Raw genomic sequence first — 16683 nt, forward strand, 5'->3', positions numbered from 1 at the left:
AGCTGTCCCAGTTCTTAGAGCAATAAAGCTGTATTACATATAACTGTGAAAATTGTACGTGTGAAAATTATATTTTTGCATTTTTTTAAATTTCTGATATCAAAACAGGAAAAAGTGCAGAACCTGTCCATATGAAATGTAAAACCAACATGACGTAATTCATAATGTAACTGTAATTAATGATGTGATTACACTTTAAATAATTAGGTGGTTATAAATTAGCAACGACAACAGGAAACATTTCTGCTCCGAATGTACCAGATCATGAACGTCCTCCTCCGGTTTGGGGATGTAGAACTGAACCTGTGTCTCGATCAGGAACTTCAAACGCAGGTAGTGCTTAGTGGAGTCCAGACCATGAGCCTGGAGAGAGAGAAAAAGAGAGAGAGAGAGGGAGAGAGAGAGAGGGAGAGAGAGAGAGAGAGAAAGAGAGAGAGAGAGAGAGGGAGAGAGGGAGAGAGAGAGGGAGAGAGGGAGAAAGAGACAGAGAGAGAAAAAGGGAGAGAGAGGGAGAGAGAGAGGGAGAGAGGGAGAGAGAGAGAGAGAGAGAGAGAGAGAGAGAAAGAGAGAGAGAGAGAGAGGGAGAGAGGGAGAGAGAGAGGGAGAAAGAGACAGAGAGAGAAAAAGGGAGAGAGAGGGAGAGAGAGAGGGAGAGAGGGAGAGAGAGAGAGAGAGAGAGAGAGAGAGAGAGAGAGTGAGAGAGGGAGAGAGAGAGAAGGAGAGAGAGAGAGAGAGAGAGGGAGAGAGAGAGAGAGAGAGAGGGAGAGAGAGAGAGAGTTATCTGAAGAAAACGCTTCTAAACAGGCTGAATGTTCTTTAATGCCAGCCAAATCAACACAATACAAAAACAACACCTAATGCTGCTTATGCAACCGTCTTCATAGCCAGTCTGTGTAATGACCACTGCTTTAAACACATAACTTACATAAACAGCACTGTGAAACGAGTCTCTGATGATGGAGCATGATTGCTCTTACAGACAGGTTTACACCTGTTTACAGGTATGGATGGAACAGTAATCAAGCGTTACCTTGCAGATTGTCTCCAGTGTGTCCAGCGCAGACTCTCCGGGCCGGACGATGGCCAGAACGGGCCGGCCATTGGGTAAACATACCCAGGAGGGTGTGAGGTGGTCTTTAGCCCAGGCGTCCTGCTCCGCACTGGGCCTCACTGCCCCCTTCACACAGACTGGGTCATCTTTCTACAGCAGAAAAACATACAAGCTGTAAAACTGGCTTTTTATACACATACACTACTGCTGTTATACATATACACAACAGCTACTACACATACACACTACTATTATACACAAACAATACTTCTGTTATACATATACACGACCGATATATATTTTATATGTTATATGTTTATATATATATATATATATATATATATATATATATATATGTGTGTGTGTGTATATACATATCTATATACATATATATATATATATATATATATATATATATATATGTATACACACACACACATATATATATATATATATATGCTACTGTTATTATACATATACAACACTGCTATTATACATACACACCACTGCTACTCTACATATACTCTACTGCTATTATACATATACACTACTGCTATTATACACCTACACTCCTACTTTTATACATATACACTACTGTTATACATATACACTACTAGTTTAAATACAATTAACATCTAGAATCAAGTTCTAATCAAATTAATATCCTGATTCAAATTCTAATAAGATAAATTCCAAAATCAATTTCCAGAAAAAGATGAATAGATGGACGGGTGGATCAATGAATAAAGCTTACTGCAGTCCTTGATGATTCATCAAACATTTCCTCCAGAACCCTCCTCACTGGCTCCTCCCCTTCTGCAAAAACCTGCAAACACAATAACAATCTATATTACTCCAATTAATGATCTACTGCACACCAATAAACAAACCTTATTGCTTTCCACAACTCCAAAGTTCAGTCTTAGAAGTTGGCTGTATTTTCTGCTTTTTTAGGTAATACCAAACACATTTAAAGGTATAATAAATGATGAGTTATTGACACACTTAAATCGTCTCACTTTGACAGTCGCAATAAATGGAATCTGTTGGAATCTGATCATCATTCAGCTCAAGCCGGGCGTGTGCGTGTACCTGCTCTATGCTGGGGTGTGTTTTGTTTTTCCTCTTTGTGCTGGTCTCCAGGCCCCACAGTGAGGAGAAGCGACTCTTGCGTTTGCTGGTGGAGCGGGACATGGCGTGTGTACGCCTCCGAACGCCACACTCCGTACGGGCCGCCACCTGCACACACACATTTAATCATATTTTTATGATTTTTATTCTATTTAATAATTACTCTCTGACACTGACTGACACTGCACATATCAATATCCTGGGAAGTGAAATTATGTTACACCTAATCAGTATATCTCATATTTCTCATTATGAGATTGCTGTAAGAATATTATTATATCATTAAGATTATTCAACATATTTCTTAACATTTAATTTACATAAATAAGTAAGTTTCCCCTCTCCCTACTTTGTCCTCTCCAGTCCTGTCCTGCCCTGCTTTACCTTGCCCAGTAGTCTTGCCCAGTTACCTTGCCTGGTCTTGCCTAGTTGCCTTGCCTAGTAGTCTTGCCTTGTCTTGTCCAATTGTCTTGTCTGGTCTTGCCCAGTTGCCTTGCCTTATCTTGCCTATTTGCCTTGATTTGTCTTGCCTAATTGCCTTGTCTTGTCTTAGCTAGTTGCGTTGCCTCATCTTATCTAGTTGCCTTGATTTGTCTTGCCTAGTTGCCTTGTCTTGTCTTGGCTAGTTGCCTTGCCTTATCTTGTCTAGTTGCCTTGATTTGTCTTGCCTAGTTGCCTTGTCTTGTCTTGGCTAGTTGCCTTGCCTTATCTTGTCTAGTTGCCTTAATTTGTCTTGCCTAGTTGCCTTGTCTTTTCTTGCCTAGTCGTCTTGTCTTGTCTTGCCTAGTTGCCTTGATTTGTCTTGCCTAGTTGCCTTGTCTTGCCTAGTTGCCTTGCCTTGACTTGGCTAGTTGCCTTGGCTTATCTTGTCTAGTTGCCTTGATTTGTCTTGCCTAGTTGCCTTGTCTTGTCTTGGCTAGTTGCCTTGCCTTATCTTGCCTTGTTGCCTTGTCTTGTCTTGGCTAGTTGCCTTGCCTTATCTTGCCTTGTTGCCTTGTCTTGTCTTGGCTAGTTGTGTTGCTTCGTCTTGTCTAGTTGCCTTGATATGTCTTGCCTAGTTGCACTGTCTTGTCTTGCCTAGTTGCATTGTTTTGTCTTGCCTTGCCTAGTTACCTTGTCTTGTCGTGGTTAGTTGCGTTACCTTGTCTGGCTAGTTGCCTTGCCTTGTCTTGTCTAGTAGCTTTGCTTTACCTTGCCCAGTTTTTTTGCCTGGTCTTGCTCAATTGCCTTGCCTTGTCTTGTCTTGCCTAGTTGCCTTGCCTTGTCTTGCCAGTTGTCTTGCTTTGTCCTGCCCAATTGCCTTGCTTTGTCTTGCCCAATAACCTTGCCCTGCTGCCTTGCCTTTTCTTGCCCAGTTGCCTTGACGTGTTGCCCTACCCAGTTGCCTTGCCCAGTGGCCTTGCTTAACTGTCTTGCCTAGTTGCCTTGCCTTTCTGTTACTTTTTCTTGCTTTGCCCAGTTGCCTGGCCTTGTCCAGATGCCATGCCTAGTTGCCTTGCCAATTCATTACCTTGCCTTGCCCAGGTGCTTTGCCCAATTGCCTTGCCTAGTTGCCTTGCTTAATTATCTTGCCTTGTCTTGCCTAGTTGCCTTGCCTTTCTGTTACCTTTCCTTGCTTTGCCCAGTTGCCTGGCCTTGTCCAGATGCCATGCCTAGTTGCCTTGCCAATTCATTACCTTGCCTTGCCCAGGTGCTTTGCCCAATTGCCTTGCCTAGTTGCCTTGCTTAATTATCTTGCCTTGTCTTGCCTAGTTGCCTTGCCTTTCTGTTACCTTTCCTTGCTTTCCTTAGTTGCCTTGCCCAGTTGCCTGGCCTAGTCCTCACCATGCCTTTCCCAGCTGCCTTGCTTAGTTGCCATGCCATGCTTTGGGAAATTGCCTTGCTCTGCCCAGTTGCCTTGCTTTTCTTTTCCCTGTCTAGCCATAGCTTAGCCTTAAGCTTTGCAATTATTCTAGCTATTAGTATTGCCTTAACTTTGTTTATTAGCCTTGCCCTTTTCAGCTTGGCCTATTTCTGCCTAGTTCATTACATGAAATTAGGCTTTGCTTGTTTCAAGAAATAATGCTTAAGGGATGTAGAGTCATGTTTAACACTTTTACATATAGCAGTTTTAATTTAATGTCCTTACAACAGTCTCCAGACAGTGCTGATTAATACTAAATAAATAAACATAATCAATACAAATAAACAACGAAAATAAAGGAATGCAGTAAAAGCATTCGGCTCAAAATGTACTGAAAACGAGGACGAAACAGTGACTTCTCTCTAAATTTTTCTCTGTCTCTCTCGTTCTCTTTATATCTCTGTCTCCCTCTCTCTCTTTATTTCTTTCACTCTCTCTCATTTCCATCTCTCTCTTTTTCTCTCTCTGTCTGCCCCCCGCCTTTCTAAATGTTATGGAGGTATAAAGAGGAACAGAAAGCTCAATACAGAATAAAGAATCTTTTAGCCTTTCAGTCTAAAAGCTATCACACAATTCTTCTCTGTCTTTCTCCCCCGCTGATAGAGCTGTGGGTGGCTACACACACACACATACATACACACACATGGAATTGACCACCCAAAGCCGTGACCGCCTCCCTCCCCCCCGCACTCACACATAAAACAGCACACAGAGACAGAAATAAAGCTCAGACTATAATAAAGTCAGACTGAAGCTGATTTATGGGCTTTACTGTGCAGCAGGTTTAGATTCAGTTTAACCTGCAGGACAGTCTGACGTTCCGTTTACACTCAGACACATAAACATTACCAGCCAAGAGCCTCGGGGGGCCTCAAACTATAGCGCCCAGGGGACGATCCACTGCAGGTGTGAACATTGGACGAACAAATGAGTGAAATAAAGAAATGTTATCTCAGGCCCTGAAGTTTGGAGAGGTAATGATGAAAAGGAGATAAATGAATAGATAGATGATAGATGGAGGGATGTAGAGGAGATAAAGTAGTAGACTGATAGAGGATGGAGGGATGCAGAGGAGATAAAGGAGTAGACAGACAGAGGATGGGGGGGATGTAGAGGAGATAAAGGAGTAGATAGATAGAGGATGGAGGGATGTAGAGGAGATAAGGGAGTATATAGATAGAAGATAAAGGGATGAAGAGGAGGCAAAGGCAGGCAGAGGATGCAGGGATGGTTACCAGGGCATGGAAGGAGGAGACGGAGAAGATGCCGAGGCGGCCCATGGCCAGTTTGGTGGGGCGCGAGGCGAAGGCCAGCAGGCGTTTGGGGTTGGGCAGCTCGCCGCCCTGCAGGCTGGACAGATAACAGCGGAAACGAAACAGGTCCATATGGAACTGCTCCAGATTCTGCTCCCACAGGAATATCTGAGAGAGAGACACAAAGAGAGAACAGAGAGAGAGAGAGAGGTAGAAAGCTGTAAAATCCATATTGGTTGAAGGCTTATCTACATACAGGGGCGCCCAGACTCCGGCGCCACGGCGTTACCTGCTCCAGGATGGTCTTCCTCTTCTTGGTGTCGGTGACCGAGGCCAGCTGCATGTCTCCCATCTTCTTCATCTTCTCATCCATGTCGATCTTCTGCTCCAGCTTACGGATCTCGGAGCGCAGGAGCCGCACCGTGTCGTCACGGTGGTGCTGCCGGGCGAAGGCCGCCGCGCATGCGGAGTGGATCGCCGTCACCCAGTTCTCCAACTCCGTCTGACTGCTCGTCTGGACAGAGAGACGGACAGTGAACCCTCTGACCCCTCACTGATTAGTCAATCAATCAATAAATCAATATGTTCATCCTTAGAGTTATTATTCAGGAATTGGTTCACAATCCTACTATGAATTATTCAGTATCTGCCATGAATTATTCAGTACCTACTATAAATTGTTCAGTACCTACTATGAATTATTCAGTATCCGCCATGAATTATTCAGTACCTACTATAAATTGTTCAGTACCTACTATGAATTATTCAGTATCTACTATGAATTATTCAGTATCTGCTACGAGTTATTCAGTATCTGCTATGAGTTAGTCAGTGTCTATTATCAATTATTCAGTATCTACTGTGAATTATTCAATATCTACTAAGAATTATTCAGTATCTGCTATGAGTTATTCAGTATCTACTATCAATTATTCAGTATCTACTATCAATTATTCAGCATCTACTACGAATTATTCCGTATCTACTATGAATTATTCAGTACCTAATATGAATTATTCAGTATCTAGTATGAATTATTCAGTAATCACTATAAATTATTCAGTATCAAATATGAATTATACAGAATCTGCTAGGAATTACTCCGTATGTACTATAAATAATTCAGTATTTAATATAAGTAACTCAATATCTATTATGAATTATTTAGTATCCACTATGAATTGTTCAGTAACTACTATGAATTGTTCAGTATCAAATATAAATTAATCAATATCTGCCATTAATTATTCAGTATGTGCTATGAATTATTCAGAAAGTACTACAAAACTAACATGTAAGCGAGTGTGTTTATGAGGAACTGAAGTGTGGACCCACATGCTGACCCTTAACTCGGGTCACTGCGGTCCGTCCTGGAGAAAAGCAGCAGCATGTTTACCTGGAACAGGTACGAGTCTCCCATGGAGTTACTGAGGCAGAAGACGAAGTCTTTTTTGGGGTGCTCCGGCACGGCCTGGACGATACTGTTCTCCGCCCACACGCCATGTTTGGGGACGCTGGTGTGATCGATTCCAGAACGCCCGTCCGTCTCGTAGAAAAACAGAGTGCATCCTGGGAAAACAAGCAAGCACAATGTAATGAACGTCCACTTCCTCCACCTTTAGTTTCTTTCTTTTTAGAACAGCTACTAAGACTAACAATATTTTATTTGTGAGTTCATATTCATTGCACCTTTCATACATTAAAATTCAGCTCAAAGTGTTTTTATAGAAATTGTACAGACGAATTAAATCAATATTTAAAAAGAAAAGCAAATAAATCTAATAAATAAAAAAAGGAGACTCAAATAAGTACACTTATTATTGTATATTGACTAATTCTGCTCTCTAGTGGCCAGTGGTGAGAAGTGCAGCTCAACATTCTTTACAAATGAATCACACAGATTTTATGCAATTTAACTTATTTAACACTTAAATATTTTTATTTTGCTATTTTGCCATACAGTTATGAAAGATTTTACCTATTAAAATTAATGTTTTTGTTCAAAAATACACATATTTCACATGGTACTTATTCTCATATTTAGACAGAATAGAGGTTAATCACTATTTAAATACCACAAATATATACGCATTATAATGATACAGGGAAATAGGAACTGTAGCATTCACAGTGAGATCCACTAACAACATCATAAAGATGTTAATTATCTTTTATTATATAGCACTGTTATTTTCAGACAATCACCCAGGACATGTTTGGTGTCTGTAGTTTTTGAGTTATGAGGCTAATGTGGCTAACGTAAGACTACGACCACCAATTAGCATACAGACAGAATTCAGGCTTCTATATGGCCACTGCTACTGTTTTTAGCTTCATGCTAATGTACTTTAGTCCATGTTTATAGATAACAGTGACTCATACAGTGTCAGAAACCACATAATCAAGTCTATTAGAGACACTGAACACCTCCACACAGTGAGGTTGTTAGGCATGCAGTTAGCACCATGCTAACTGGTGATGCTAATTAGCTTACATCACCCTAGCTTCAATAGCCTTGTAGCTCCAGTGCTAGAATAAAAGAAGCAAACACGCTGGGCTGCTAATATTTTTTGCAGTTTTTACTAATAGCTAAAGGCTAATGCTACAATCTTCGTTCAGTGCTTCGTTATTATTCACACCTTTCAATGAGACCCAGTAGCTCTTCCACTTGCGGCGGGCAGCGAGCTCCACCTTCTTGTTCTTTTTGTGCACGAGCAGGTTTTTGACGGTCAGCCGACCGGCCTTGCGAACGCTGCCCTGAGCGGCGGCCGCGCCCAGCAGCGGCTCCGTGTGATAGGCCAGTCCCAGCAGGGGCTCGGTGTGGTAGGCGGAGCTTAGCGTGACACTGCTCTGTTCGTCGCTTAGGGCTGACGCCCGCTCCTCCGCCCGCTCTGCCTGGCACCCGCTCTTCTCCAGCTCCTGGCGGAAGTTCTCATAGACGCCCTGCGTTTAAAGACACTGCAGTTAGTAGCCAGAATTAGTGCTCACTCAGGAGCTCCTGACCTTTAACCCTTAGCACCCTCCTGGTCTTAATAACCATCAATTCTATATAGAAGCTTTTGCTTAAATGGTTCTCTGCATGATGAAATGGTTCTTCAGATCGATGGAGAATGTGTTGAAAATGGTTCAGGAGCCCCTGACCTTTAACCCTTAGTACCCCCCCTGGTCTTAATAGGGCCTTTTTACATTTCCACTGCTTTTCTGCTGCAGTTCTCATTGCAGGGTTACGCTGATTACACTGAAACAACAGCAATAACAACGAAAGCCTTTATTTATGTGCTTGTTTATCTGATATATGGCCAAAAATGCAAACATATCATGAATGGTCAGGCATATATTTCATAACGTATATGTTGTGTACATACAAAGTGAACATTTAATTCCTTAAACAGCTCCTCATGGTGATGCACGTTTGTTGTAACAGTAGCTGTTACTGCTTTATACAGTCTATTCATTTTACACTCAACTCTGAGAGAACAGTTATGGCATTTACACCGGTCAGGCATAACATTCTGACCACCTCCTTGTTTCTACGCTCATTGTCCATTTTATCAGCTCCACTTACTATATAGGTGCACTTTGTAGTTCTACAGTTACAGACTGTAGTCCATCTGTTTCTCTGATACTTTGTTAGCCCCCTTTTACCATGTTCTTCAGTGGTCAGGACCCCCGTGGACCCTCACAGAGCAGGTACTATTTGGGTGGTGGATCATTCTCAGCACTGCAGTAACACTGACGTGGTGGTGGTGGTGGTGTGTTAGTGTGTTGTGCTGGTGCGAGTGGATCAGACACAGCAGTGCTGCTGGAGTTTTTAAACACCTCAGTGTCACTGCTGGACTGAGAATAGTCCACCAACCAAAAACATCCAGCCGACAGCGTCCTGTGGGCAGCGTCCTGTGACCACTGATGAAGGACTGGAGGATGGCCAACACAGACTGTGCAGCAGCAGATGAGTTATCGTCTCTGACTTTACATCTACAAGATGGACTGACAAGGCAGGAGTGTCTAATAGAGTGGACAGTGAGTGGACACAGTGTTTAAAAACTCCAGCAGCACTGCTGTGTCTGATCCACTCAGACCAGCACAACACACACTAACACACCACCACCACGGCAGTGTCCATTCATTGTAATTCACTGAAAACTCTCCATAGCGCCATCTATAAAACCCCTCAAAAATCTCTCTGACCTGCACCGCTTCTGCAGGTCCGGCCCCGCTGCTGCTGCCGCTATCGCTGCCGGCGAAGGCGCCCCCTGCTGTAGTGGAGTAAGCGGAGAAGGAAGCAGACATGGCCTTGTAGCGGCGGGGCTGGGACGCCGCGCTGTCTCCGATCAGCCCGTCGATCCCGCTGTCCTCCAGCTCGCTGCCGTCAGCCGCCGTGACGTCCTGCACAGACACACGTACCCATACTCATTAGCATAGTTAGCATCTCACCCTCAGCATCATTCTGTAACCCTGCTGTCCAGCATCTCTTCATCACACACCTGCAGTGATGTTGTGTTAGTGACACCACATCTCTTACGGAAACCTGCTTTGATTACACTGTTTTTGTGATGTCACAGATGTTGCATATATCCACCTATTCAGCCTACAGCAGTTTAACCCCACCCACTCACAATGAAGTGAGTGTTTCAGGCCAGACTGCTTTTTGAAGGAGGTACAGCCAATCAGAACAGAGCACATTTACATATAACAGACTAAAGTCTTAAAGGATGAAGAGAGGCTGAAAATGGTCCTTTAAAATTAATTATGAGTGTTTTTTGTACATAAAACTACACAAACATCATAAAAGGCAATGCAAAAAAAATGAGATCCCTCTATATGAGACACTGCTATATGTAAATGAGCTCTGCTCTGATTGGCTATGCCTCATTCAAAAGGCAGCCAACACTCATCATTATAACTTCAGTGTGAGTGGGTGGAGCTAAATCACTGTAGGTTAATAAGTGAAAATACGCAAATGCATTTATCTTAGTGACACTGCAGCTTCTTTATTTCAAAAAAATGCAAGGAAACGTCAGTTTTTCATAAAATAAGCCCTTTAAATCAGACGTGTTCTGTTTTCTTTGGGATTTAAAATACTATTCAGATAAAACTGAGCACTATAAAATGAACACGGTCGCTGTAATATCTTTAAAATATTAAAATTTCATGACGATTGGACCAATAAAAATGATCCAAAATAATCTGGAACAAAATCGTGTTATACTAAAAGTTTTAACCCAGAATATTTTTAACTTCCTGTTCAAGTTAAAGGGCCCGTATTATATAAAACTAAATTTCCCCCCAATTCTTGAAATGAAAAGTGTTTGACGTAGTATGTAAACATTAATAAAGCTTCAAAACATACTCCACAGTCCATACAGTCCATAGCATGAGTATGAAAACTCATTTGAATTCTTTGTTTTTGTGATGTCACCAGATTGACACATATCTGCCTATACAGCGGTTTAGCCCCGCCCACTCACACAGAAGTTATAAGGAGTGTTTCAACCTATACTGCTTCCAAATGAGGTACAATACAGGACAGCCAATCAGAACAGAGTTCATTTACATATATCAGTCTTAAAGGGACAGTAACACAGTCTAATTCTAAGGGATAAAATGAAATAGGAATAACTTAGTACCGAAAATCATGATAAAAAAATAACAAAATTCAAGAAAAATGTAGGATATCGGCCCTTTAAGTGATGATATAAAGTTATCGATAACTATGAATATTGATATGATATCGGGAAAAAGATATCGTGATGCTATTTTGGGCTGTATCGTCCAGCTCTAGCTCAAAAGTATCTCCAAATCCTGTTCAATCAGTCCCACACCTTAAAGCCCCTCTCCTACCTTTCCAGCTGACCCCTCAGTGACCTCAGAAGCAGACGACATGCTGCTGGCTGTAAAGGGAGCATGCTAAAGGCTAACCGCTAAGAGCAGGGTCAGGAACCGCTAAAGAGCAGCGCTAGCCTGTTTTTCCACAGTTTGGTGGCCTGTATCTGTACAGTACAATACGACCCTTCACAGGGGCCGATTACCCACCGATCCCGGCATCTACTGAGGGTCACGTGACCCCCTGTCGGCCGGCTCGGCACGCCATTCATCTCTGCTGCGCACACATATCTCCTACTGCTGCGTTCCCATGTCAGTAAGCGCTCATTAGCATGAGAAAGGCAGCGAGCGCTTCACCGAGCAGCGCGTCTCCTCAATCAGAGCTTCACCACAGAGAAGCTGGAAGCATGTGGAGAATGCAGCGCTGCTAATCCGGCAGCATCCGCAAGGACACTGGATCAAATCCCTGGATGTGGTGCCAGATTAAAGGAGTAATTCAGAGAAAAATCGGAACATGCCCAGTTTCACCGCTTCTTATCCCAAATAGCCTGTTGGTTAGGCTTCATCACGGAAGCTACAACTCTTGCTTCACTGTGGAGAAACTTACTGAGTCAGATGTCTTTACAGTGGTGGTGATAGGAACCAGGGGTCACCATGACTACAACACTAATATAGACATTTTATTTACTATCAAAACCACCAGTGAACCTACACGAGTCTTCTGAGTTTATATGGAATGTTGATGATGGAAAATAGTGGAAAATCTGAAATAATAAGTCTTTTTTAGGGACTATTTTGCCTCACAGCACCCTGTATATTATGTATCCCTCCACCATGAATGGAGTTTAAGGCCAAAACCTTCTCAAAACAGTGCCTCAGTCATCAGGCAGTGAATTCATAACCATTTACTGTAGTAACTTTCTGTGAGGGAGCTTTTAGAGGTGGACGTCTGGTTCCTGTCACCACCACTGTGAACAGTTCTGACTCGGTAAGTTTATCTAGAACAGAGCGTTTCACCCCAAACCGCTCTGAACCACTCTGTTTACATCTTAACCAGTTAATTATGCAGCAATACCACTGGTACCACAGCTTGGTTTAAAAAGCCACCATAAAGGATCACACACAGTGTGCCAGGCTGCTTAACGTGGAGCAGCCAATCAGAACAGAGCTCATTTACATATCTCAGTCTTAAAGGCACAGTAACACAAACAGCCTGTTAGGGGAGGAAGAGAGGGAAGGAGAAGTCATGTGAATGTGAATTATGACATAAACGAGTGGAGAAGTTACCTGTATGGTCTGTGCCCGCCGGCCCTGCATGGCCCCCTGGTGGCTGGTCACTCCCTCTGACAGGCAGTGTGACCGGCGGCAGGGCAGAGTGAATGCTCCGTAATTGGCTCCGTCATCGTCACACGGCGACAGCATCTTGTCCTCCTCGCTGTCCGCCCCCACCGAGCCCCCCTTCTGCCGCTTAGCGTAGCGCCCGTGGCTCTGCGGCCCGTACAGCTCGTCCAGTGAGTTGGCCCGCGTGGAGTCCGGCGCGTCCGCGATCTCCTCCGTGCTGGTGAGGTTCTCCAGGCTGGCGTCTGACAGAGAAACTTCCAGAGAGTCTTCCCTCCACATATCAGCCGACTTGGAGCGCTTCTTCTTACAGACATAGAGAGAGAGAGAGAGAGAGACAAAGAGAGAGACAGAGAGAGAGAGAGAGAGAGAGAGAGAGAGAAAGAGAGAGAGAGAGAGAGACAGAAAGAGAGAGAGGGAGAGAGAGACAGAGAGACGGAGAGAGAGAGAGAGAGAGAGAGAGAGAGAGAGAGAGAAAGAGAGAGAGAGACAAAGAGAGAAAGAGAGAGAGTTAAGTAGATAGATAGATAGACAGACAAACCGACAGACAGACAGACAGGCAGATAGATAGACAGACAGACAGACAAACCGACAGACAGACAGACAGACAGACAGACAGATAGATAGACAGACAGACAGACAGATAGATAGATAGATAGACAGACAGACAGGCAGATAGATAGACAGACAGATATAGATAGATAGATAGACAGACAGATATAGATAGATAGATAGATAGATAGATAGATAGACAGACAGACAGACAGATAGATAGACAGACAGACAGACAGACAGGCAGATAGATAGATAGACAGAGAGATAAATAGACAGATAGATGGACAGACAAACCGACAGACAGACAGACAGACAGACAGATAGACAGATAGACAGATAGACAGACAGACAGATAGATAGACAGACAGATAGACAGACAAACCGACAGACAGACAGACAGACAGACAGATAGATAGATAGATAGATAGATAGATAGACAGACAGACAGACAGACAGACAGATAGATAGATAGATAGACGGACAGACAGATAGAAAATTAATACCCAGAATAAAGTTTTAATGTAAGTAATATCTGAAATAAAGTTTTAATAAAATTAATATCCAGAATGAAATTCTATGAAAAATAATGAAATTTCCATCCTGAATGTGTCATTTGTTTAAAAGTTGTGATAGAATCTCAAGGCAGATAACCTGAACAAGAAATTAATATGTTTATAGACTATAAATTAAAAAATACAGTGTATTAATTATCTTTTAATAACTTTATACCAAAAAAGTTAAAATACTGAGCAAATTGTACCCCAAAAAATATCTGTTATTTATTTCAGTCGACTCTGTATAAATTATCATTAAATCACTGAAATTATACGACTCTAAAATTTTTGACCTTTCGAAAGTTTCTGTAAAACTGTACAGATTTTCTGAATGAATGAAAACTGAAAATAAAAATGAATGTAAATTTACAGAATTCTTCTTGAGGCTGCCGCCGTCGCGGTGTTGGGGGGATCTGGCGCCCCCCTGTGGCTCCGCTCCGTCCTGTGTGTTCTCTGTTGACTCTGCGGTGTCGGTGGCGTCGGTGGGTTCGGTGTGGAAGGTCATGGGCCTCAGGTTCATGGCGACCCGGTCCACCCAGATGGGGGCGCTGAAGTCGGGCAGTCCAGCGTCGTGGTCGTCGAAGGGCTCCAGGCCGTGCTCGGCGAGCGACTGAGGGATGCTGGGAGTGCTGCTGGACCGCGTGCTCGTCTCCGAGTTTCGGTGCTCCGGCTTTCCGGACGCCGCATGGCGGGAATGATAAGACTGCTTCCCGGACAGCCGCAGAGAGCGGGACACACGCTTCCGGGACAGCTGTCTCTGCCGGTCGCCGTAGAAACCATGGCTGCCGCACTGGCTCTCCACGTTACCCATAGTTCAGAGTCTGTAACGGAAATGATGCCAAATAATAACCGTTAGGATCTAAGGATGTAATACGGCTGGGAATTTTAAAGGTTAAAACTGGAAGAATTCCTTAAAATATGCCAGGATTGGCTCCGATACCAATCCACTGGAGCAGGTCGAGACATCAACATACTGAATATCATTTTTTTTACTTTAGTATTTGAGTTGAACCGACGAAAACACAAATTCAGTATAACTGTGATTCATGTATGTAATGTAATTAATATTGCAATCACATAGAAATATATTATAAAGGGGAATTCCACCCATTTTTCAAAATTCCCCCCATAATTCAGTGTGGGAGATGATTCAGAGTGGTTTGGTGTGAAATGGTTCAGATGTCTTTACAGTGGTGGTGATAGGAACCAGGGGTCGCCATGACGACAACACAAATATAGACATTTTATTTACTATACAGAACCACCAGTGAACCTACATGAGTCTTCTGAGTTTATATGGAATGTTGATGATGGAAAACAGTGGAAAATCTGAAATAATATGTTTTCTTTGGGGACTATTTTGTCTCACAGCGCCCTGTATATTATGAATCCCTCCACCATGAATGGAGTTTAAGGCCGAAATCTTCTCTAAACTGTCATAAAACAGTGTCTCAGTCATCAGGCAGTGAATTCATAACCATTTCATGTAGTAACTTTCTGTGAGGGAGATTTTAGAGGTGGACGTCTGGTTCCTATCACCACCACTGTGAACAATTCTGACTCGGTAAGTTTATCTAGAACGGAGCGTTTCACACCAAACCACTCTCAACGACTCTGTTTACATCTTAACCAGTTAATTATGCAGAAAATTTAAAAATATGGTGGACCTCCCCTTTCAGTATATAGTATAGCAAAGCAACAGTAATAACTGCACTTTAAGGCGATAAAGTTCTTGGTTGTTTTTCTGTTATAAGCCTCGTTTTTAAAGTATGACATAGAAAAATCTGTTAACGCATGCAACCTGCAACATAACACTGACATAACCGTACCATAAACATGTAATAGCAGATGTTATACACTGTCATGTTGTTTATTGCGTGATATAACAGTGTGATGTTACCATTAACAGCAGATGGCATGATAATCAGACGTAATGGAGACATCACACTGTCATAGCACAGAACACAGCCTGTCCTGACATCATATGACATCAGCTATAACATGTTTATAGCATGATTATGCTAATGTTATGTGACCCTGTTGGTGTAAATGTTGATTCGGTCGTGAAATGAAGTGACGCTCCTCTACCTGCGGTGCGGTGACGACATCAGTAACAGGCCAAACTCAGACGAACGCATCTCTGCTGTGTCCCTCCGGCTGCTGCAGTACAGAGAGAGAGAGAGAGAAAGGAAAGAGGAAGAGAAAGAAGGAGAAAAGAGTGAAAGCAGGTTAAAACGTCTTGCCTGTTGAAGGAATGCAAACACCCAGCATTTCTCTCAGCCCCTATCAGCTCACAGCACGGCCCGCTGACTCTCCAGACGGACGGAGCTGAGATTTACGAGTGTGCGGTCAGGACCACACGCACGATCCCTCAGCAAACGCTGCGTAAAACTGACTCACATCACAGCTGCTACTGTACTGGCTCTGTACAGTGGTGGTGATAGGAACCAGGGGTCGCCATGACTACAACACAAATATAGACATTTTATTTACTATCCAAAACCACCAGTGAACCTAAACGAGTCTTCTGAGTTTATATGGAATGTTGATGATGGAAAATAGTGGAAAATCTGAAATAATACGTTTTCTTTGGGGACTATTTTGCCTCACAACTACCTCCATATTATGTATCCCTCCACCATGAATGGAGTTTAAGGCCAAAATCTTCTCTAAACTATCATAAAACAGTGTCTCAGTCATCAGGCAGTGAATTCATAACCATTTCATGTAGTAACTTTCTGTGAGGGAGCTGTTAGAGGTGGACGTCTGGTTCCTATCACCACCACTGTGAACAGTTCTGACTCGGTAAGTTTATCTAGAACAGAGCGTTTCACACCAAACCACTCTGAACCACTCTGATTACATCTTAACCATCTAATTATGTGGCAATAACACCAAGCTGGTACCATAGCTTGGTTTAAAATGTGACTTTAAATCCTCATACACTGTTTTTCTTTTAAGTAAAATAGTTTAATAAAGTTTAAAAGCACTGTTAAAAGTTCAAAACATACTGTTCACTCCCCAAATCCATACAGCAGCCACAAAAAACAATGTATTTACATAACTAGCAGCTTA

General features: G+C 42.8%; 1 protein-coding gene across 1 annotated transcript in view; it reads right to left on the reverse strand.

The window, feature by feature from the left end:
* The window catches only part of tiam1b (TIAM Rac1 associated GEF 1b), a 110696-nt gene that overhangs the window by 36163 nt on the left and 57850 nt on the right, over window positions 1-16683 (reverse strand). Inside the window, 12 exon segments of the mRNA XM_036557165.1 lie at window positions 259-363; window positions 1031-1201; window positions 1806-1877; window positions 2144-2290; window positions 5321-5506; window positions 5628-5852; window positions 6735-6907; window positions 7978-8296; window positions 9533-9724; window positions 12449-12809; window positions 13971-14429; window positions 15697-15768. Of these exon segments, the coding sequence (XP_036413058.1) occupies window positions 259-363; window positions 1031-1201; window positions 1806-1877; window positions 2144-2290; window positions 5321-5506; window positions 5628-5852; window positions 6735-6907; window positions 7978-8296; window positions 9533-9724; window positions 12449-12809; window positions 13971-14419 (2400 nt within the window). The 5' untranslated portion in view covers window positions 14420-14429; window positions 15697-15768.

The sequence above is a fragment of the Colossoma macropomum genome, unplaced genomic scaffold (assembly GCF_904425465.1).
Source record: "Colossoma macropomum unplaced genomic scaffold, Colossoma_macropomum, whole genome shotgun sequence".
Classification (NCBI taxonomy): Eukaryota; Metazoa; Chordata; class Actinopteri; order Characiformes; family Serrasalmidae; genus Colossoma; species Colossoma macropomum.